The 24,264-nt window shown below is 42.3% G+C and overlaps 2 protein-coding genes across 4 annotated transcripts in view; one reads left to right on the top strand and one right to left on the bottom strand.

Annotated features, from left to right (window-relative positions):
* Positions 1-10,697, bottom strand: part of LOC311109658 (anoctamin-10-like) — a 46,727-nt gene extending 36,030 nt beyond the window's left edge. Inside the window, exons 1-8 of one of the 2 annotated variants that reach the window (XM_084152614.1) lie at positions 10,571-10,697; positions 8,296-8,455; positions 7,427-7,624; positions 7,033-7,167; positions 5,209-5,328; positions 4,313-4,882; positions 3,982-4,037; positions 3,797-3,871 (exon numbers count right to left, since the gene is read on the bottom strand). In XM_084152614.1, coding sequence (XP_084008740.1) covers positions 3,797-3,871; positions 3,982-4,037; positions 4,313-4,882; positions 5,209-5,328; positions 7,033-7,167; positions 7,427-7,624; positions 8,296-8,434 — 1,293 coding nt within the window. In that variant the 5' untranslated portion in view covers positions 8,435-8,455; positions 10,571-10,697. Of the gene's footprint in view, positions 1-3,796; positions 3,872-3,981; positions 4,038-4,312; positions 4,883-5,208; positions 5,329-7,032; positions 7,168-7,426; positions 7,625-8,295; positions 8,456-9,611; positions 9,800-10,570 lie in introns of those variants that run through there. The other variant, XM_084152613.1, reaches the window with a different exon arrangement.
* A 2,147-nt stretch (positions 10,698-12,844) lies between these two features.
* Positions 12,845-21,151, top strand: LOC311109643 (1-acylglycerol-3-phosphate O-acyltransferase ABHD5-like; the record flags this gene model as incomplete). 2 transcript variants are annotated; one of them, XM_084152595.1, is made up of 9 exons in its annotated part: positions 12,859-12,890; positions 15,057-15,155; positions 15,670-15,767; positions 15,859-16,028; positions 16,669-16,871; positions 18,431-18,585; positions 18,766-18,877; positions 19,271-19,457; positions 19,713-21,151. In XM_084152595.1, 9 exons carry the CDS (start codon positions 12,859-12,861, stop codon positions 19,800-19,802), a joined length of 1,146 nt encoding a protein of 381 aa, XP_084008721.1. In that variant the 3' UTR covers positions 19,803-21,151. The 2 variants fall into 2 exon arrangements, with proteins under 2 accessions (XP_084008722.1, XP_084008721.1); XM_084152596.1 differs by lacking the exon at positions 15,057-15,155 and having other exon boundaries at positions 12,845-12,890.
* Between the last annotated feature and the right edge of the window lie 3,113 nt (positions 21,152-24,264).

The following is a 24,264-nucleotide window of genomic DNA, read 5'->3' as shown; positions in this document are numbered from 1 at the left end:
TAGTAGTAGTAGAAGCAGTACCAATAGTAGTAGCAGCAGTAGTAATAGTAGCAGCAGCAGTAACAGTAGTAGTAGCAGTAGTAGCAGTAGTAGCAGCAGTAGAAGCAGTAGTAATAGTAGCAGCAGCAGTAGTAGCAGCAGCAGTAGTAACAGCAGTAGTATAATCAGTACCAATAGTAGTAGCAGCAGTAATAGTAGCAGTAACAGTAGTAGTAGTAGCAGTAGTAACAGTAGTAGTAGCAGTAGTAGTAACAGTAGTAGTAGTAGTAGTAGCAGTAGTAGTAGTAGTAGTAGCAGCAGCAGAAGTAGTAACAGCAGTAGTAGTAGTAGCAGTAGAAGTAACAGTAGTAGTAGCAGTAGAAGCAATACCAATAGTAGTAGCAGCAGTAGTAATAGTAGCAGCAGCAGTAACATTAGTAGTAGCAGTAGCAGTAGTAGTAGTAGTAGTAGTAGAAGCAGTACCAATAGTAGTAGCAGCAGTAGTAATAATAGTAGCAGCAGCAGTAACAGTAGTAGTAGCAGTAGCAGCAGTAGTAATAGTAGCAGCAGCAGTAGTACTAGTAGCAGTAAACGACTCTGGCAGCATCCCAAATTGTACCCTTTTCCCTTTACAATGAAACACAATAACAGCATTGGGGATATTGCTAGTAGTGAGAGTCTTATATATCTATCTCTGTCTCTGTTGCTAGTGCCTCTAGCCGTCCATGTCTGGTATGATGGATCACTTGAATAGGAATGTCTAAGGCCGAAGGCTAGTAGTGACCAATGATGTGTATAAACTCTGGATTGCTGATGTTATGTATTGGCCATTTGAGACGCTTTGAAGCCACCAGTCGGCCATATTGGCACTCCCCAGTAGGAGCAGAACTCCATAGGAATGAATGGAATTCTACAGTATTTCAATAAAATTACATGTATTTAAGATATTTTGTTGTTGTAGTGAGGACAGTAACAATAGAACTCTCCCCCCCCAAAAAAAACGTATATATTTTTTGTTTTGCAATAAGGTGTCTGTAATAGAATAAACATGTCAAAAACAAATGTAGACATTTATAAATGCATTTCTATAGCTTCCAAAATCTTGTTTACAATGGAGGAGTACCAAGATGGCTGCACAGTGGCTTCAATACAGCGCCCCCCTGTCAGTCATCCAGGGTACAGTGGGGAAAAAAAGTATTTAGTCAGCCACCAATTGTGCAAGTTCTCCCACTTAAAAAGATGAGAGAGGCCTGTAATTTTCATCATAGGTACACGTCAACTATGACAGACAAAATAAGATTTTTTTTCTCCAGAAAATCACATTGTAGGATTTTTTATGAATGTATTTGCAAATTATGGTGGAAAATAAAAGTTTCTCAATACTTTGTTATATACCCTTTGTTGGCAATGACACAGGTCAAACGTTTTCTGTAAGTCTTCACAAGGTTTTCACACACTGTTGCTGGTATTTTGGCCCATTCCTCCATGCAGATCTCCTCTAGAGCAGTGATGTTTTGGGGCTGTCGCTGGGCAACACGGACTTTCAACTCCCTCCAAAGATTTTCTATGGGGTTAAGATCTGGAGACTGGCTAGGCCACTCCAGGACCTTGAAATGCTTCTTACGAAGCCACTCCTTTGTTGCCCGGGCGGTGTGTTTGGGATCATTGTCATGCTGAAAGACCCTGATGGAAGGAGGTTTTCACTCAAAATCTCACGATACATGGCCCCATTCATTCTTTCCTTTACACGGATCAGTCGTCCTGGTCCCTTTGCAGAAAAACAGCCCCAAAGCATGATGTTTCCACCCCCATGCTTCACAGTAGGTATGGTGTTCTTTGGATGCAACTCAGCATTCTTTGTCCTCCAAACACGACGAGTTGAGTTTTTACCAAAAAGTTCTATTTTGGTTTCATCTGACCATATGACATTCTCCCAATCCTCTTCTGGATCATCCAAATGCACTCTAGCAAACTTCAGACAGGCCTGGACATGTACTGGCTTAAGCAGGGGGACACGTCTGGCACTGCAGGATTTGAGTCCCTGGCGGTGTAGTGTGTTACTGATGGTAGGCTTTGTTACTTTGGTCCCAGCTCTCTGCAGGTCATTCACTAGGTCCCCCCGTGTGGTTCTGGGATTTTTGCTCACCGTTCTTGTGATCATTTTGACCCCACGGGGTGAGATCTTGCGTGGAGCCCCAGATCGAGGGAGATTATCAGTGGTCTTGTATGTCTTCCATTTCCTAATAATTGCTCCCACAGTTGATTTCTTCAAACCAAGCTGCTTACCTATTGCAGATTCAGTCTTCCCAGCCTGGTGCAGGTCTACAATTTTGTTTCTGGTGTCCTTTGACAGCTCTTTGGTCTTGGCCATAGTGGAGTTTGGAGTGTGACTGTTTGAGGTTGTGGACAGGTGTCTTTTATACTGATAACAAGTTCAAACAGGTGCCATTAATACAGGTAACGAGTGGAGGACAGAGGAGCCTCTTAAAGAAGAAGTTACAGGTCTGTGAGAGCCAGAAATCTTGCTTGCTTGTAGGTGACAAACTACTTATTTTCCACCATAATTTGCAAATAAATTCATTAAAAATCCTACAATGTGATTTTCTGGAGAAAAAAAATATCAATTTGTCTGTCATAGTTGACGTGTACCTATGATGAAAATTACAGGCCTCTCTCATCTTTTTAAGTGGGAGAACTTGCACAATTGGTGGCTGACTAAATACTTTTTTCCCCCACTGTATATATACAGTGAGGGAAAAAAATATTTGATCCCCTGCTGATTTTGTATGTTTGCCCACTGACAAAGAAATGATCAGTCTATAATTTTAATGGTAGGTTTATTTGAACAGTGAGAGACAGAATAACAACAACAAAATCCAGAAAAACAAATGTCAAAAATGTTATAAATTGATTTGCATTTTAATGAGGAAAATAAGTATTTGACCCCCTCTCAATCAGAAAGATTTCTGGCTCCCAGGTGTCTTTTATACAGGTAACGAGCTGAGATTAGGAGCATACTATTAAAGGGAGTGCTCCTAATCTCAGCTTGTTACCTGTATAAAAGACACCTGTCCACAGAAGCAATCAATCAATCAGATTCCAAACTCTCCACCATGGCCAAGACCAAAGAGCTCTCTAAGGATGTTTTTCTGCTAAGGGGACAGGACAACTACACCGCATCAAAGGGACGATGGACGGGGCCATGTACCGTCAAACTTGGGTGAGAAACTCCTTCCCTCAGCCAGGGCATTGAAAATGGGTCGTGGATGGGTATTCCAGCATGACAATGACCCAAAACACACAGCCAAGGCAACAAAGGAGTGGCTCAAGAAGAAGCACATTAAGGTCCTGAAGTGGTCTAGCCAGTCTCCAGACCTTAATCCCATAGAAAATCTGTGGAGGGAGCTGAAGGTTCGAGTTGCCAAATGTCAGCCTCGAAACCTTAATGACTTGGAGAAGATCTGCAAAGAGGAGTGGGACAAAATCCCTCCTGAGATGTGTGCAAACCTAGTGGCCAACTACAAGAAACGTCTGACCTCTGTGATTGCCAACAAGGGTTTTTCCACCAAGTACCAAATCATGTTTTGCAGAGGGGTCAAATACTTTTTTCCCTAATTAAAATGCAAAACAATTTATAACATTTTTGACATGCGTTTTTCTGGATTATTTTGTTGTTATTCTGTCTCTCACTGTTCAAATAAACCTACCATTAAAATTATAGACTGATCATGGCTTTGTCAGTGGGCAAATGTACAAAATCAGCAGGGGATCAAATACTTTTTTCCCCTCACTGTACACATCATTGGTAGCGACCCACCTGTCTGAGAAGCACCATGTCCTGCATCACAAAGGCAATGTAGAACAGGGAGGCAAAACAGTTGAAGAAGTTGAACTGGGGAGAGAAGAGAGGAGATTACAGAAAAACTGTTAACAAAAGGATTTACAAAATCGATGGTAACTTGAAATTATCATGGAAACAAACCAATTTTATTTAAGACTCACCACCAATACTTTAAGGACCAGGTGATTTTGAAATGTTGACTCAAGCCTGTGGTTTTCTAAAACAAAAATAACATTTTGACTTCAGAAACATTTTATCTTCTATCTAGAATGGTACGCATGAATCAAGTCAACAACTTTCCCTACAGTCATCAAAAAGAACAAGAGAAACACAGGAGACACCTCTGTAGCATTAAGAAAATGTATTTTTAGCCTCAATGATTTGTGTGTTCTGTTGTTTTCTGCATAGTTAAAACCTTGTATATTTTATAAAATATGAACTAAAATGCTTTCATCCACCCATCCATTCATCCACCCATCCAACCCCACTCACCCCAGCCAGTGAGGAACTCTGCAGCATATCGGTATATGAGGTTCATGATCTCTATAACCACAGCATAGATAATACTGGGGATAAAAATCAGCACTCCCGTCCAGAAGGTAGGCTCCTCATCATGGATCATCAACGCCCAGCCCTCCATGTCAAAGTAGATCATCATGACGTAGAGAGACAGGTAGAGGCACAGCAGCACAAAAGGAACAGACACCAGGTAGATCCTCAGCTGACGCTTGGCGTTTGAGTAGAGGGGCTCCGCCCGCCCCGTGACGGGGTTGACGCCCAAGACGCCGTGGAAGCCCGGCCTCGGCTCCTCAAATGCTTTCTTCCTGCTCAGGGTGCCCCAGCCGTATGCCAGCGAGGCGCTGAGGCGCTTCCACAACTCCAGGATCACCGTGCACCACACCAGGTTGAAGCCGGCGAACAACGTGAACTTGTCGTAGTCCTCAAAGTCGAAGAGGTAGTAGGGGATCCCTATGAGGGCCATGGGGATCAGGGCCAAGGTGAAGTACTCCAGGAAACCAAAGTAGAGCGCCATACCCTCACCAAAGTAATGCCTGATGTCATCTGGATGGACCATGGGGAATCATTACATTTACATTTACATTTTAGTCATTTAGCAGACGCTCTTATCCAGAGCGACTTACAGGAGCAATTAGGGTTAAGTGCCTTGCTTAAGGACACATCGACAGATTTTTCACCTAATCATGGGGAGGATTTAGTCACAAACTAGGTATTCGAAGGTGCTTAGAATGTTCGGTGTCTTGTACATGGTGATAGCCTAATCACTTGACATATACCAGTGAAGTTCATAGTGTAGCCTTAGGTGTAGCCTAAGTGTAGCCTTAGGATTCAAATGGCTAAATGATAAAGCCACGGCGACTGTAACTTACCAAGAGGCTGGAAGGACAACTTGATCTTTTTGAACCAGGAAAAGGAAAGCCTCTTTAGTTCCTCCTTCTCATGCAGAGGGAAAACTTGGACAAGGATCCCCTTTGATTGCATTCTGCGTACTGAGATTAGATTAAAAACAGAAGAGTCAGTCCATTCACATTTTCCCCAAGTCTCCTGACGCTATTTGTCATGTGATTCTAGCCATCTTTATTATATTAACATAACGAAATTTGAACTAGTAGCCAATGCCAGTGTTTCCCAACTCCAGTCCTCGAGTACCTCCAACAGAACACATTTTTATTGTTGCCTCGGACAAACTCACCTTATTCAACTCATTGAGGGCTTGATGATTAGCTGACAAGTTGAATCAGATGTGCTTGTCCAGGGCTACAGTAAAAATGTGTACTGTTGGGGATACTGGAGGACTGGAGTTGGGAAACGCTGGCCTATGCAGTCTATAGATGTTCTACTTTTGGTGAGCAATAATTCCCTTGTTAAGTTGTTGAAGTGCTAAAAATGACTGACAACATTGGCTACTTGAGAGCAATGAAAACAGTTGAGTTGTTTTCCATCGAGTTTGAACTGTTAACTTTCCTCATAATGAGAGAAAGCTTAGTTTTCTAAAACAATAACATACAGACAATGGAGGGGACCCATATATAATGTAATAGTATATTTGTATAAAAATAAAAAGCAATGAAAAACGTAATTTCATCCGTCATTTCTTAACATTATTTCCAAAACATTGCATTATTTTTCTATCCAATTGGTTAAGCTGAATAGCAGACTATCTGCTCAGCGAGAGCATTGACTCCTTATCTCGTATTTGAATAATCCACTGATATTTGCATATTTATTGCCCTTATTGCAGACACTGATGAGGAGACAATGTGAGGATTATGTATGTTATGTTTCAAATATGGTATTGGCTTCAGACCTGGGTTCAAATAGTACTGGTTTTCATTTGTGCTGCACTTGATTGAGCTTGCCCAGAGCCATGCATAAGATATATACACCTGACTCTGCCATCAGCATGACTCAACAGGAACAGGGATTCGTCGGACCAGGTGATGTTTTTCCACTTCTCAATTGCCCAGTATTGGTGATCAAGTGCCCACTGGAGTCGCTTCTTCTTGTTTTTAGCTGATAGGAGTGGAACCCAGTGTGGTCGTCCGCTGCAACAGCCCATCCGTGACAAGGACTGACGAGTTGTGCGTTCCGAGATGCCATTCTGCATACCACTGTCGTACTGTGCCGTTATTTGCCTGTTTGTGGCCCGCCTGTTAGCTTGCACGATTCTTGCCATTCTCCTTAGACCTCTCATCAACGAGCTGTTTTCACCCACAGGACTGCCGCTGACTGGATGTTTTTTGTTTGTCGCACCATTCTCGGAAAACCCTAGACGCTGTAATGCATGAAAGGATACTGGAACCTTCGCGCCTGGCACCGACGATCATACCACACTCGTTTTGCCCATTCTAACGTTCAATCGAACATTAACCGAATGCCTCGATGCCTGTCTGCATGCTTTATATAGCAAGCCACGGCCACGTGACTCACTGTCTGTAGGAGCGCACCATTTTCGTGAATGGGTGGTGTACCTAATAAACTGCCCACTGAGTGTACATGACTCTGAGCTTCCCTAGCACAATGGAACCAATGGAATAGTCCCAAAAGTGCAAACCCTGCCCATCTGGCATTCCAATCCAGGCAGCAGGCTCAGAGTATTTGAAAGAAAATATATACTATTTGAACCCAGGTTTGATGACTGTGCACCCAGTGTTTCAGTGTGGCTGAGGTCATAGGGTCAATGCTGTACTTACTGACTGACTTCCCTGGATATAGTTTCATTTTAGGATATCCGGGCACCTGGGCCTCATCCTTGGCCCTCAGGTTGTCCAGTTCATGTTTTATGATGTATTGACACTCTGCCATGCTCAGAAAACCATCCCCATCAGCTGTAGTTTACAGACACAGACAATTAACACAGTTACAGTCACTTTACAATACAATACAATAACGTGCTCACTAGTGTAGTAATGATGTTTACTTAAACAACACGTTGTATTAACATATCAATCTAGTTATTGCATTGTACTGTAATTGTACTGTAATATAGTTGTAATAATATATTACAGCAAATAATAAAATACTACACCTCATCTATAGTACATACAATAAGGAATAGGGTGCCATTTGTGACATACCCTAGATTACCTTGGAACTCTTTGAAGTTGTGCTTGTTGGCATACGTGAAGCCTCTCATGGAGCCGTCGTTGAACTCCTTGAAGAGGCCCACGTTCTCAGCTCCGTATAGGAGCCTTTGCCAGGAGGCCCCCACCACGTACACATTGGGGTTGTCCTTCTCCATGCCCTGGGCCCCTGGGGTCAGCTGCTCCACCAGCAGCTCAGCCCCTAACACAGCAGAGGAATCAGGACAGGTAGGAAGGTGTCAATAGACTACGTTTTGGTCCCAAATGACACCCTATTCCCTTTATAGTGCACTACTTTTGACCAGGGCACATAGGGCTCTGGTCAAAAGTAGTGCACTATGTAGGGAATAGAGTGACATTTTGGGACATTACCTAGGACAACAATATTGTATCAACAGAGCCAGACTGACTGGTTAATAGATACAGTAACTAAAAGGGACTTTCACACTATTGTACTGAACCGTGCTCTTTTCAGTGAGTATTTCATGATATAAGCGATAAGGTCAGCCTGCTTTGTTTCCACATAGCTTATCACAGGTGGCATCAGGGCCCGTATTAATAAAGCATCTCAGAGTACGAGTGCTGATCTAGGATCAGTTTTGCCATTTAGATCATAATAATATTTTATAAACAGATCCTAGATCAGCACTCCTACTCTGAGCCTCTTTGTGGAAACGGGCCCAGATATGTTATCGGGCCAGTTTAGCTCACTTTCAGAGAGCACGTTAGCGTGAAAGCCAAATCTTTAACATTTGTATAACAGAGAAGAAGAAGCAGAGGCAAAGTGAAAAGGGATTGAGAAAAGACTGTTTCAAATGTTTCAGATCTCTGTTTCCAACATACAGTAGGTAAGCTAAGCTCAATGTACTGTACCTCCATCTTGCTGCTTGTCTCTGATCCGGTCTAGTAACCATGCGATGGCTTCCTCTTTGGTTTCCGAAGCCAACTCGATGACCACCAGAGGGGCAAATGTTGAGCCATCACTGTCAGAAACTGACAAGCCTTTTTGCATTTTCCCCTCTCCCTGTGAAGCCTGGAGAGAGACAAGAAAGGAAACAAATGAATTAAACATGACTGTGCCTACAGGGACCAAAACGACAGGGCCAGAATATCATTCTTCAGTTTGAATGTTTCAATTCAAAGTCAAAGTATGTGTGTACAGTAATTGTATGTTTTATATAGCCAATGTTGGTTATGTATTTAGGCTATTTAAATCTATAAAACATGATCGGTTGTTGCACATTCAAATGTTGCTCTAGGTAACCAAATTGCTTACTGCTCCTCATGTGCAAAGTTGCAGCACCTTTACCTGGCCTAAAACAATCTACAGGAATTAGCCTATCTTATATTACCTAACAAGGTGTGGTATGTTCAGGGGTTCAGCCTAGAGGCGTTTTACTAGTCTGAGTACCAGTCTCTTTAGCTAACATTCCACTCCTTGACACTCCTTGTAATCGCCAAAGAGGCTGGTCTTTCAGCAATCTCAACGTTCAATAGAGAGAAATAGTAATGGCGTCTTTTTGTTGGCACTAACCCCGCCATTGTTCGTTGGACAAAGCTTATGGGGAAATTAATAGAGTTTTTGTAGGTTTTTGGCTAAAGAGACTGGTCTGATTCAGAGGGGTTGGGTTAAATGCGGAAGACACATTTCAGTTGAATGAATTCAGTTGTACAACTGACTAGGTATCCCCCTTTCCCTTTCCCAGGCTAGCGTTTTACAGTCTGAAGTCGGTAACTTCTGAAGTTGACTTTAGATTGTAAAACGCCTTCTATTTTAGTCATTATTATGGCTTGGGTTCAGCCCAATATATTGATGTGTCATTCGACTGTTTACTTTAGAGTTGAATCGCAAAGGCTTAAAAACAGATTTTTTATGTATTAAAGATGTTAAACTTTAATTTGCCTCCAAAATCTGATTCTGAACCTCAGCTAAAGCTGGCTACTGACAGTGACAGCTCAATGTTTTGGTGTGAGAGAGGGCGGGGATTGAACCGCACGTTCGTTACAGTGTCTATGGGTGGATATAAACACTGTTACAGGGTTTACTCATGATTGCTTCATCTGAAGAAATGTGCTGATCTTTGACGTAACATTGTCACGTACAACTGTGAAACATTTGAAGCAAATCGGAAAAGGAGATACCGGTAGGCCTTTAACATCAACAAATCTCTATAAACAAGGCTACTCACCACGTCCTTCGTTCGCTGTCGCAATAAGGTCTAATTTTAAAGGTTGCCCGCGATACCCAAGTCGACAATAAAAACCTATTTCGAATCTTCTCTGGTCTTTCTTAGGAATCAGAAGAGTTGCTTGACTTCTGCTTCTCCACGTCACTGACAGGCAAGCGCGGCTGTAGACTTCAGCCCGCAGTTATCACACCCACCAACGTGCTATGCTGTGTGTGTGTAGGCCTACATAGCATAGAGATAGTTAGAGGACGCAACATTGTATCTGTCCTATTATGGCGTCTGTGAGAGCATGGGCAGTGTAGTCAATTTTGTTATTCTGCTACTTCTATGAGTTAGTAACAAAGTGAAAGGGTGCATACTGCCACCTGGAGTGTGTTGTTTGAAAAGGTACAAAGCCAAGGTTGGTGATTAAATGCCACCTGCAGTTATGGAACGTTTGCTCACACATATAATTCATTGACTGATCCCTCCTGATGACCTGGACGGAATTATGTGATCATTCCTTAACCCATAGTAAGTCCCACCCAATCGACTACTTCAAAATGGTGAAAGTACTCAAAGGCGCTGCCCCATGCTAAAATAGGCTTTTGAGAACTAGTCCTCTATCTATCTCTATGGTACTTAGGCAAATAAATCACTACAAGAACAGTTTCTATGGGAATTCCTCATTTGAATAGAAATCTAACACGTTTTTCTAGTAGGACAGGCATACGACATATGTCTTATTGTGAAAAAATACAGTAGTTATAATGTTGACAATCTGGTGAGGGTTAGTATGATTATCTTGTTCCCAGGATACAAGTATAGGCTCTTATTAGTTAGGTTTGGCTAGGCTATTATTAGTTTTGAGGTTGTCATATAAACACAGAATCCATAACATTGCATTGCGTTGTCTCCGACAAGATAGCCTATCGAATACGCCTACCAACTGTTGTGGAAATAATTGTATTTGACCATACCAGAGTTAATTTGTGGCGGAGAGGTGTGTATCTTCCGAAATCTTATCTACCACAGTGTCAGTAAAAAGACGCGTTCTTCTTCAGGAGATTATTCACTAGTCTGATTCCGTTGTAAAACGTTTGGTCTGTTGCAAAACGTTTTGCAACGGAAGCCGTTTACTCCAAACGGAAAACGTTTTGCAACGAAAACTAGAGTTTATATTGGACAAATGTAGGTAGGGCCCTCCCGGTCTCGTTCCGTTTGCTCAGAGAGGAAGCGACGAAGTGAGAAGTTTTAATCGTCCCAAAATCTGTCCTCGAAAATAAGCCAACGATGTGAAGAATTTGGTCAACAAAAAAATGTAATTGCTCATTTGCTACTTGACGCTTATTTGATCTAATAGAAGTTTCATAAATCTTAGGTGTTATGAATGCGCTGATATAAGTGGATACACGTGGCAATTCGGCAACATTGAAAAAAGGGTACTTTATATCTGAGTTGTGCCTGTTGTCATAGCTTCTGTCCCCAGCCAAGGAGGGCCTACAGCAACACCTAGAAATTCTGCGCAGATTCTGTCCGACCTGGGCCCTGACAGTGAATCTCAGTAAGACAAAAATAATGGTGTTCCATAAAAGGTCCAGTTGCCAGGGTCACAAATACAAATTCCATCTAGACACACTTGCCCTAGAGCACACCAAAAACTATACCTACCTCAGCCTAAACACCAGCGCCACAGGTAACTTCCACAAAGCTGTGAACGATCTGAGAGACAAGACAAGAAGGGCCTTCTATGCCATCAAAAGGAACATACAATTTGACATCCCAATTAGGATCTGGCAAAAAATACTTGAATCAGTTATATAACCAATTGCCCTTTATGGCTGTGAGGTCTGGGGTCCGCTCACCAACCAATAATTCACAAAATGGGAAAAACACAAAATTGAGACTCTGCATGCAGAATTCAGAAAAAGCATCCTCAGTGTACAACGTAAAACAGCAAATAATGCATGCAGAGCAGAACTAGGATGATACCCACTATTTATCCAAATCCAGAAAACAGCCGTTAAATTCTTAAACCATTTAAAGGGAAGCGATTCCCAAACCACAATAAGGCCCAACAAAATCATGAGAAAACAAAAATATAATTACTTGACACATTGGAAAGAATTAACCCAAAAAAAACAGAGCAAACTGGAATGCTATTTGGCCCTAAACAGAGAGTACACAGTGGCAGAATACCTGACCACTGTGACTGACCCAAAATTAAGGAAAGCTTTGACTACGTACAGACTCTGTGAGCATAGCCTTGCTATTGAGAGAGGCCGCCATAGGCAGACCTGGCTCTCAAGAGAAGACAGGCTATGTGCACACTGCCCACAAAATGAGGTGGAAACTGAGCTGTACTTCCTAACCTCCTGTGACCATATTAGAGAAACATATTTCCCTCAAATTACACAGACCCACAAAGAATTTGAAAACAAATCAAATTTAGATAAACTCCCATATCTATTACGTGAAATACCAAAGTGTGCCATCACAGCAGCAAGATGTGACCTGTTGCCACAAGAAAAGGGCAACCAGTGAAGAACAAACACCATTGCAAATACAACCCATATTTATGTTTATTTATTTTCCTTTTGTTCTTTAACAACACTCACAAAAAAAACAAAAAATTGTTACAACACTGTACATAGCCATAATATTGTGAGTGTAATGTTTACTGTTAATTTCTGATTGTTAGTATCTACTTTACTTGCTCTGGCAATGTAAACATATGTTTCCCATGCCAATAAAGCCCTTTGAATTTAATTTAATTGATAGAGGACTGGATCATGGATATTACCCGATTTGGCATGGGCATTGCCATTGAGGGCTTCCACCATTTTTAAGTATTCAACTGGATGGGGATTCCTATGAGTTGGGAGCAACCAGCCAATGAAGGAAAAAGCCTCAATTGCCCATACTGTAACAGATCTTATAATGGCACAGATACAAAGACGAGTCCTCCATCTCTATGGCCTGTTGTTCGCACGTGTATCTGCCCTCTCATTGGCTAGAATGGTCCCACCTGATCTCACCTCCTCACGCCTGCCTTCCATATTTGAGGACATGTATTTTGATTGTTAGAGCGGTCACTTGACTATCTTGTCAATATAATAGACACTCTTTGGTTTGCTTCCGTTTGGTTCCTAGAGTATGGTAAACGGTTTCCATTGCAAAAGTTTTGCAACGGAAATCGACTAATGAATACACCCCAGGTGATGATGTCATGTTTTGTGGATCATGTGATTTGTCTGTGTGAAAAAGAATGGCTGACGAAGTGGTGACTACTGAGAGAGGGTGAGTGTGTTTCTTTATAAACAAGCTTAGAGCCACGCTTTTACATATTACAATACTGATAAAAGCGACCCACAAAAAATTCATCATAATATGGTTGTGTGTCTTGTTATTAGCTGGATCTAGCATGTTGATTGTTCTTGTTTGTCGTCAAAAACCTGTAACAGTAAGCTAAAGTTACTTTTCAGTTGACTTGACAGACTAGTGGCAACAATGTTGCTATTCCATGAGTTGACATGTGTCACCTTGTTAATAGTTTATGCCGCGTTCAGGTGACTAGGAAACTCGGAAATGTCCGACTTGCTAATTAGTTGAACGCGGCACGTGATTAACTATACTGAACAAAAATATAAACGCAACATGCAACGATTTCAAAGATATTACTGAGTTACAGTTCATATAATGAAATCAGTCAATTGAAATAATGAATTGGGCCCAAATCTATGGCTTTCACATGACTGGGAAGGGGCGCTGCCTTGGGTGGGCCTGGGAGCCAGGCCCAGCCAATCAGAATTAGTTTTCCCCCACAAAAGGGCTTTATTGCAGACAGAAATACTCCTCAGTTTCATCAGCTGTCCGGGGGGCTGGTCTCAGACGATCCCCTAGGTGAAGACCCTGGATGTGGAGGTCCTAGGCTGGCATGGTTACTCGTGGCTGGCATGGTTACTCGTGGCCTGCGGTTGAAAGGCCAGTTGGATGTACTGCCAAATTCTCTAAAATGACGTTGGAAGCAGCTTATGGTAGAGAAATGAACATTGAAATCTCTGGCAACGGCTCTGTTTGACATTCCTGCAGTCAGCATGCCAATTGCATGCTCCCTCAACTTGAGACATCTGTGGCATTGTGTTGTTGTGTGACAAAACTGCGAATTTTAGTGGTCTTTTATTGTCTCCAGCACAAGGTGCACCTGTGTAATGATCATGCTGTTTATTCCGTTTCTTGATATGTCACGCCTGTCAGGTGGATGGATTATCTTGGCAAAGGAGAAATGCTCACTAACAGGGATGTAAACAAATTTGTGCACACAATTTGAGAGAAATGTTTTTTGTGTGTATGGAACATTTCTGGGATCTTTTATTTCAGCTCATGAAATCTGGGACCAACACTTTACATGTTGTGTTTATATTTTTGTTCAGTATACAACCAATTAGCAAGACATTTCAGAGTTTTGTAATTCCGACTAGCACGTGAACACGGCATTGGTCCGTGGCCTTTGCGTCAAAACGTTATAAAACCAACGGAGCGGTTTAAAGCTTGAAATTTTGTAAAGATGCTCTTTGGGATGATGTGTTAATTGATATTAGAAGGGATGGTGGGATTTGCTATATTGTATTAAGCTATCCCATGCAAAGTTTACAGCTAGTGTGATCTAGTTTTATCTCAGTCTTTGACAATGTCATATCTCTAGATGTTTTAGTTGTTTACATTTAGGTAGCCTACTTATAGGCCCTTTAAATGTCTCGTTTTCTATTTTCTAATCTTAATTTAAGGCAATTCCATGGTAACAGAATTACCCTGAGAAATTCCATGGTAACGGTATTATGCTGAGACTCAGATTTTTCACTTACAAATTTATACCAAACAAAAACCATTGATTTCAAAGTTTAACAAACCATAGAACTCTATGCAAAAGGACTTAACAATTTCCATAGAACATTTAACAAAAATACATTTGCAGGAAGAACTGTGCAGATACAAAGTTTGGTAACAGAATAAAACTGAGGATGATTTTACTGTAATTCTGTTACCAAACTTTGCATCTGCACAGTTTTTCCTGTAAATTGTTCAAAGTAGTCATTGTGCATAGAGTTGGTTTGTTAAACTTTTGAGGAATTGGCTTTTAGCAAATGTCATATAGACAATCTCCAAAATGCCGAAATTAAAATGTTTTAGGAAGGCTTGAAAGCTTTGTTCAAGGATTTCTGTAAGCCTATAGACCACTCCACTACTGCAACCCACTCTCAAGGACCAATTATCCAATACCATACCGTTCTAATCCGTTTTGATTTTGGATGTAACTAAGTCCAATACAGCAAATGCTGCAAATCCCATCCCTAACACTAACTGCATGTTTCCATTCAATTAACACAAGCACATATGATTGATAAGCTTAGGCTATTGCATGTAGTCCCTGGCATATAACATCCCTTTTTCCACTTTGTTTTTTAGTTTGTTTTTTGGCTGCAGACTGGCTCAGCGAATACTGATGTTTCTTGGTATTCATAGTCTTTTCTACAATTTGTTGAGTTTCCTGGACAGAACGTTGAGGTAACCTGTCTGTGATTGTCACAGATTGCCCCCCCCCCCCATATGTTTCTGCTGCTGCTAGTGTTGCTTTAACTCCCCGCTGCATAGAGTGCTTGAGGCAGGAAGTAACAGGGGCGGCAGGTAGCTTAGTGGTTAAGAGCGTTGTGCCAGTAACCGAAAGGTCGCTGGTTCTAATCCCCGAGCCGACTAGGTGAAAAATCTGTCGATGTGCCCTTGAGCAAGGCACTTAACCCTAATTGCTCCTGTAAGTCGCTCTGGATAAGAGCGTCTGCTAAATGACCAATTTATTTATTTATTATTTATTATAACATCCCTAGCAGTCCAATCAGTTAACAAACCCTGCTTGTGCCATTTTCTTTCAACTTATCCCCGAAACATGTTTACCAGTTATTATTTTTACATTTAATGTCTTGTCTCCTCTTTGTTGTGAAACATGACTCCTGACTACCATAGTAATCCCAGACCGTATAGGCTATAGCCTAGGCTGGTTGATGAGTTGTCTGTGTCTATGCAGGTCCTGGACTTCCACAGCATGGATCACCAGCTGGCTGCCCTCCTGGTGCCCCACCTCCCAGAACCAGCTCAAGACTGCAGAGGACAAGATGCTGCAATGTAAGGAATTCCTCTCTCCTTTACCATCAAACTGTATTTCCAGCCATTGCCAATTTGTGGATTATTATGTGTGGATCTGTCTCATCCCCAGGCATCACAGGCAAGGTGTCCCAGCAGTATGTCCCAATCTCGGATGGTAAAATGCTGTGGACCCTCACATTGAACGGAAATATGAAGGACCAGACTCCCCTGGTGCTGCTGCATGGCTTCGGTGGAGGGGTGGGCCTGTGGGCCCTCAACCTAGACGCCCTGGCCCAACAGGTTAGTCTCTGAAGCACAGGCTTCTCATGTACCGTTGGAAAGCCTGAGGAAGTTCTCCTCAGAGAGACAATATAAAGGGGTGTAGTACGACAGAGTCTAGATGGAAACTAGTGCACTTTGGCGCTTATCAAATATCTAAAGTATTTTGCATGGTTGGAGCTCTGAACAGGTTGTTATAATCCTATTTCTGATGTTTATGCTAGCATGCATAAGGTACGAAACTAACGGTGCATAGGCTACTAAAACGTAGTCTGACACGTTAGGAAAAGAGAGACGGACAAAACAAGAAATAACGAAAAACAAGGAAATGTCTCCTCTGAGGGGAAACTTCATTTCTACTCACAGCCAATCTAATGCGAGTGTTGAATGCCAGCCTTGCCATTCAAATGCAAAATTCAATACTGAATTTCTCCAGACTTCTAAAAGAGAATTGACAGGATGGTCCCAGGTGACTACCAACAGGTCAACTGTCTACACCTGCTATATCTAGCTAGCTCTAATTGCCTGTCTACTATGTATTGTGTGTGTCTTTGTAATACTTTGACTTCTATTTTTAGTACGTTTTATCATGTTGTGTAGCGCCTTGGGATAGAACTTTATAAATAAAATCAATTTCCATTATTATTATTGTTATTAACAGAGGCCCGTCTATGCCTTTGACCTGTTGGGCTTCGGCCAGAGCAGCAGGCCCTACTTCAGCTCCGACGCCGAGGAGGCTGAGGCCCAGTTTGTGGACTCCATCGAGCAGTGGAGAGCTAAAGTCGGCCTGGAGACCATGATCATGCTGGGCCATAACTTTGGAGGTTATTTGGCAGCTGCGTATTCGCTCAAGTACCCCACCAGGCAAGTACCACCTGACATCACCCAACGCTTTCCTCAGTTCAGTACCATAGCCAGGTTTCAATATGAATGGCTGTTTTATTCCTATAAAGACAGAATAACTTAGTATTTAGCCACCTCTAGGTATATATATATATATATATATATATATATATTTTTTTTTACATGTATCTAGCTAGTCTTTGGTTCACCCTCCTATGCTTGACTAATACTGTACACCTCAGACCTCACAGGATGTTGGCACGCAGGTGCTAACCTCTGATAACATGAATGTCCTTAAAAAGTGTCCCCTCTGTGCTGGATCTCAACTGAATCGTCTTCTCTCACTGTGTTGCTAAGCTAAGATTTCAGCAGGAACCTGACTCCCTACGGCTGTTTGATAAATGTCTTCAAAAAAGCAGCCAGCCAGCCACATCATGTCCTTCTAGTATTAAAGTAGCCAGCCAGCCAGCCAGATGATGTCCTTCTAGTATTAAAGCAGCCAGCCAGATCCTTCTAGTATTAAAGCAGCCAGCCAGCCAGATCCTGTCCTTATAGTATGAAAGCAGCCAGCCAGATCATGTCCTTCTAGTATTAAAGCAGCCAGCCTGCCACACCCTGTCCTTCTAGTATTAAAGCAGCCAGCCAGATCCTGTCCTTCTAGTATTAAAGCAGCCAGCCAGCCACATCATGTCCTTCTAGTATTAAAGCAGCCAGCCACATCATGTCCTTCTAGTATTAAAGCAGCCAGCCAGCCAGCCACATCATGTCCTTCTAGTATTAAAGCAGCCATCCAGCCACATCCTTTCCTTCTAGTATTAAAGCAGCCAGCCAGCCACATCATGTCCTTCTAGTATTAAAGCAGCCAGCCAGCAAGATCATGTCCTTCTAGTATTAAAGCAGCCGGCCAGCCACATCCTGTCCTTCTAGTATTAAAGCAGCCAGCCAGCCACATCATGTCCTTCTAGTATTAAAGCAGCCAGCCAGCCAGCCACATCATGTCCTTCTAGTATTAAAGCAGCCAGCCAGCCAGCCAGCCACCCACATCCTGCCCTTCTAGTATTAAAGCAGCCAGCCAGCCAGCCAGCCACATCCTGTCCTTCTAGTATTAAAGCAGCCAGCCAGCCAGCCAGCCACCCACATCCTGTCCTTCTAGTGTTATCGGAGTGCCCTAACTGGCTCTGAATTAAGGACACAACGCTCTTAATCTGACTGGGGCACTTTGGCTGCGTTTAGACAGGCAGCCCAATTCAGATTTTTTTCCCACTAATTGGTCTTTTGACCAATTTATCTTTTCACATAAGCACTTTTTCAGAGCTGATCTGATTGGTCAAAAGACCAATTAGTGAAAAAAAGATCAGAATTGGTCTGCCTGTCTAAACGCTGCCTTTATTTCCCCTGTTCAGTTTACCGACGGACAGATCACTTAATAAACTGTGCCCTAGTGGTTTAGATTATTTCCTTTCCAGATGTTTCAATACAACCATCAATGTATTGTGTTCACAATCATCGAGGCGTTTCAGTTGTTATTTCAGATTGGGGTTGATGGAGGTGTATGGTCTTTCCTCTTCACTGTCCTGTAGGGTGAAGCACATGGTGCTGGTTGAGCCGTGGGGCTTACCTGAGCGTCCAGACCCAGAAGACCAGGACAGGCCCATCCCCGTGTGGATCAAAGCCCTGGGAGCCATGCTGAGCCCTTTCAACCCCCTGGCAGGGCTACGTCTGGTGGGTCCACTGGGTAAGACTGGCAGCCTGTCTGACTAGATGGATGACAGCCATAGAAATACTACTGTAAATTATATTTATTTGATGACCGCATTGTTCGAGTCTGGTCTATACCTGTGTGACTGGATGACTGCATTGTTTATGGGATGGAGTTTTTTACCAGCCTTCAAACCCACCTCCTTTGTTCTTCAAGGTCCCACACTTGTTTCAACTCTAAGACCGGACTTCAAGAAGAAATACTTGTCCATGTTCAAAGACAACACGGTCACAGAGTATATCTATCACCTGAACGTCCAGACTCCCAGGTCAGAGACCCTCTCTTTATTTCATGTTGGAGCTCAGTGGCTTTTATCTACACTTATTCTGGGCCTGTATTTACAGTCTCAGTCTGAGTGAGTTTCAATACAGTTTGAGAATGTTTTCCTCTTAGACCGTAATGAAGAAGATGTTATGATTTAAGATTAATACAGTTATATGGACAGGACAGCACTCCAATTCTGAAATGCTTTTTTAATATAGGCTGTGATTTTAATTTCTCACACCTTTACTTCAGTGATAATGTTAGTTTTGCTCTGTTGTAGTGGTGAGTTCAAAGTAGCTGCTTATTAACAGTTATTCGGAGAATATCAGATTATCATATACCTTACTGCTGTACTTCACCCTCTTTAATAATAATCATGTTTGTTTACTCTTTGGAGTGGTGAGACAGCCTTCAAGAACATGACCATCCCATACGGGTGGGCGAAGAGGCCTATGCTTCAGAGGATTGGCCTGCTCCACGCTGACACCCCTATTACTGTGATATATGGGTCACGCTCCAGCATCGACGGTAACTCTGGCAACGCTATCAAAGGAATGAGGCCAAACTCTCATGTGGAGATCATAGTACGTTTTCTATTTCTATAAACGGAACCCTTTTAAGATGCTGTCTGTGTGTGATTCTCTTGTAATGTGTGAGGCAGCTGGCTCAGATTTTATATTCAGATTTATTTAGCAGGTGGCAGGAAAAAAGTGAATTGAAGTATTAAATCCTAGATAAATATGATTCTCCAGAATGTGTATATGATCATGTAGCTCTCTTCCTTCTCTCTCCCCACTCCACCCCCCTCCTCCCTGCCTCCCCCCTCCACTCACTCCCAGGCTATCAGAGGGGCGGGTCACTACGTCTTTGCTGACCAGCCAGAGGACTTCAACCACAGAGTGCTTCAGGTGTGTGACGCGCTGGGCTGAGGTGGGGAAACAGGGCACTAGTTAACCTGCAGAGAGCGACATGTTATACCTGTCATGCCCATAGCTTGTCCTCTGTGAGCACGTGATCCGTAGGGATAGAGAGGAGAGGACTGGACATACGGCTCAGTAGGGCTTCTTTTTAACACTAAGGTCCTCACTAGTAGGCCTACCACCACCAGCACAGCAGGCCTACTAACTAGGGAAGGAACCCGTGTTGGAAAGATGATTCTCCTGGATTATTTGGTTTGACTCTGTTGTATTCATACTACTGACTAAAGAGAATGGCTCAGAGTTTTTACGGCTTGTTGTGGATTTTGGCCATTTTGTGTGTGTGTGTGTGTGTCAGCTTTAATCTGCTGTTATAAGAAATGTGATTTTCAGAACGATACAGACTATAATTTGACCAATCGTGGATTATTCTAATTCTGTCAGAAAGATCCTTCATGAGATTATTTAGAAATGTTTCATTTACGTCATAACAGCTCATGTAGATATGATCACGGACCGTAGAGATTTAATTTGTGTAGAATTGATATGAATACACATGATTGTGGAACTTTTAGACCTCTGGTTTTGCTGATATCCCCATGACAACTGAAGTGCCTTTTTAATGACCTAGGATGTGACCAGGGACTACGGTCACTGCTGCTGCTTTTTGGTCTTAGCTTTTTATACGTCCCATTTGTGTCCTTTTGCAGTGGTCGTTTTCACTTCAAGATTTTATAATTATGTTCTCATTCATACAGTGTTTTGGCTCTTGTTGTGGTCTAGTGTTGAAATAATCCAGTTATTAAAGTTAGCGTGTGCAGGTGAAGGAAAGGTTTCAGAAACAAAGTATCAGAATTGAGTAATTTTAAAGATCACTACCTCATTCTCCTCAGCTGCCATTGTGGAAAAAAGCTTCTGCCTCAATAAATCCCATGAATTCATTGCTACAGTATTTTATAGTATTTCTAGTCACCTATCCAGGGTATTTGTCTGGAAAAGCACAGTATCTAGGCCTAAGGTCAGTTAGCATAGCTATAGCAGCTTGTCAGCTTATTTCATATAGGCTACATCTTCGGCTAATATCTCTGTGTGTGTCGTTGCAGATTGGGTGGGTTGCTTATAATTTTATAGCCACTTTACCCAGTGCAACCTTTTCTCTAAATCACCTTTTACTAGATTTGCTGAGCCCAAGGATGAGGTTTGATTAACTTCCAAACATGTGGATATCTTTGTATTATTGTCCATCATATCATTGTACGTCTCCAATCACAACCCAATTACCGTGGAGAAGAAAGGATGCTTGTTCTCTCTATTCATGTATTGTAAAATACCTGTAAATAATAAAGATATATTATGATTTTGGTGGCCTTTGTTTTGTGACATGTAGATCTAGATTTGTGTTGTTGCTGTGTGAAGAGCAACAGTATTTCAGTCTACAACACTACTTCCAGGCATTCTGTCTGAAAACCACAATGGACACATTTCCATCTACCATGATTGTAGCTTTTGTCACTGTATTGTGTGGTGTCTATTGTTTAGTCTGTGTCCATTCGTTGTTGTCATTTTTATCAACACTGATTTCTGTTCAAAGAGGAGCGCTAATCTCAACCGTTTTCGTTCCTATGAACTGTTCCTTTGTGAGAGATGAGCCCCACTGTGTGGAATGTGGTCATTCAGAGCTCAAGAGGAAGAACACAGGAGTCTTTTAATACCCATAAAGGTACAAATCTACAACATTGACATTAGTATGACAGTCAGGGATAGACTTTACACCATTCTGGGTTCTTTGTTATTGTGCTCTAAAATGGAGCAAAGCAAAGGTGAACATTTGTCAATATTTTCCCCAACCCCTTTGACATGTCAGAGCTGCCAACTGTCGGCTAGTAAGAGTAATGGTTCTTATCTGTGTTGAAGACAGGCCTTGTATTTCAATACATGACCACTAGAGGGCAACCTCCCTCAGATCAGGAGGTGTAGGGAGGGAGGCTGCCTTGCTGAAGTGCAGTTAGCTAATCATCAAGGTCAATGTTACATAATTCAGTTCTACTACCCATCCTATGACCACTTAAAATATCAATATACATAGGCTGCGTAAAAGGAAGTATGGTGTTTTCTCCGCATTAGGGTCTATATGTGGCTGATATGGCTAAAGGCTAAAGAAGAAAAAGTTGCAGCGTTGAATTTCAACTTGCTCCATTGCAGTGAGCAGGTTGACGTTTATTGGGATGATTCTTGTCCTGGAGGCAGAACTGAACGATTTCTGCTGGATGGGCCAGCTGCAAAGTCAAAATTGGCTGTATTGTAAAAATGTATGAAAACAAAAATGAGCTATTTGGTCTTCATTTAAGGTTAGCAGTATGCTTAACGTTAGGTTTAAAATCAGATTTTATGACAGTGGCTGTGCCAGCTAGTAACCACTCTTCAGAGCTGCCTCCAGAAAAAGATGACTGACGAAAAACGCTAACCTGCTTGCAGTGAGGGTGAATTAGGACAAGGGAGAGGCAGAAGCTCTGAGGGAGGGTAGGCTGTGGTGTTTCCGGACAAAGACGTTTACGATGTTAACAGTGATATCTATCTCAACGACATATCTTATTCTTCTTATCGGTTCAGCCCTGGATCAATTGTCCATGAATGCTGTACGAAAATGTGCAAACTCCTATGGAAATATTCCAGACTTCTAAGGAAAGAACCATCGATATAGGATACTGTACTTCCTTAGGTGAAAGCTAAGGTGCAGAGTGGTGCAGTTTGCACTTTCAATACTGTATACAGTGTGTGTATATTTGTGTGGCTGTAGGGTGGCAGGTAGCCTAGCGGTTAGAGCGTTGGGCCAGTAACCGAAAGGTCGCTGGTTCGAATGCCTGCGCTGACAAGGTCAAACATCGGTCGATGTGCCCTTGAGCAAGGCACTTAACCCTAATTTGCTCCAGGAGCACTGTACTACTATGGCTGACCATGTAAAACAGCACATTTCACTGCACCTGTATGTGACAATACAACTTTCTTTTTTCTAACAGTGTAGTGCATTACAGTGTGGACAACTAGAGCGGTGTGGCATGCAATACAGTAGGCTGTAATATGTATAATCCAGTCATAGGACTATGGAGGTATGGTATTCAGTATAGTGCAGTTACTGTACAGTAAGTACAATACTATGTAATGGAGGTACAGTGAGGGAAAAATGTATTTGATCCCCTGCTGATTTTGTACGTTTGCCCACTGACAAAGAAATGATCAGTCTATAATTTTAATGGTAGGTTTATTTGAACAGTGAGAGACAGAATAACAACAACAAAATCCAGAAAAACGCATGTCAAAAATGTTATAAATTGATTTGCATTTTAATGAGGGAAATAAGTATTTGACCCCCTCTCAATCAGAAAGATTTCTGGCTCCCAGGTGTCTTTTATACAGGTAACGAGCTGAGATTAGGAGCACACTCTTAAAGGGAGTGTGCTCCATGCAAGATCTCACCTCTTGGAGTTGCAATGATCATGAGAACGGTGAGGAATCAGCCCAGAACTACACGGGAGGATCTTGTCAATGATCTCAAGGCAGCTGGGACCGTAGTCACCAAGAAAACAATTGGTAACACAATACGCCAAGAAGGACTGAAATCCTGCAGCGCCCGCAAGGTCCCCCTGCTCAAGAAAGCACATATACAGGCCTGTCTGAAGTTTGCCAATGAACATCTGAATGATTCAGAGGAGAACTGGGTGAAAGTGTTGTGGTCAGATGAGACCAAAATCGAGCTCTTTGGCATCAACTCAACTCGCCGTGTTTGGAGGAGGAGGAATGCTGCCTATGACTCCAAGAACACCATCCCCACTGTCAAACATGGAGGTGGAAACATTATGCTTTGGGGGTGTTTTTCTGCTAAGGGGACAGGACAACTTCACCGCATCAAAGGGACGATGGACGGGGCCATGTACCGTCAAACCTTGGGTGAGAACCTCCTTCCCTCAGCCAGGGCATTGAAAATGGGTCGTGGATGGGTATTCCAGCATGACAATGACCCAAAACACACGGCCAAGGCAACAAAGGAGTGGCTCAAGAAGAAGCACATTAAGGTCCTGGAGTGGCCTAACCAGTCTCCAGACCTTAATCCCATAGAAAATCTGTGGAGGGAGCTGAAGGTTCGAGTTGCCAAACGTCAGCCTCGAAACCTTAATGACTTGGAGAAGATCTGCAAAGAGGAGTGGGACAAAATCCCTCCTGAGTTGTGTGCAAACCTGGTGGCCAACTACAAGAAACGTCTGACGTCTGTGATTGCCAACAAGGGTTTTGCCACCAAGTACTAAGTCATGTTTTGCAGAGGGGTCAAATACTTATTTCCCTCATTCAAATGCAGATCAATTTCTAACATTTTTTACATGCGTTTTTCTGGATTATTTTGTTGTTATTCTGTCTCTCACTGTTCAAATAAACCTACCATAAAAATTATAGACTGATAATGTCTTTGTCAGTGGGCAAA

This window comes from Coregonus lavaretus (assembly GCF_964263955.1).
Source record: "Coregonus lavaretus genome assembly, chromosome: 3".
Taxonomy (NCBI): domain Eukaryota; kingdom Metazoa; phylum Chordata; class Actinopteri; order Salmoniformes; family Salmonidae; genus Coregonus; species Coregonus lavaretus.
The sequence above is the reverse complement of the archived record's forward strand: the minus strand, read 5'-3'. Positions and strand labels throughout refer to the sequence as shown.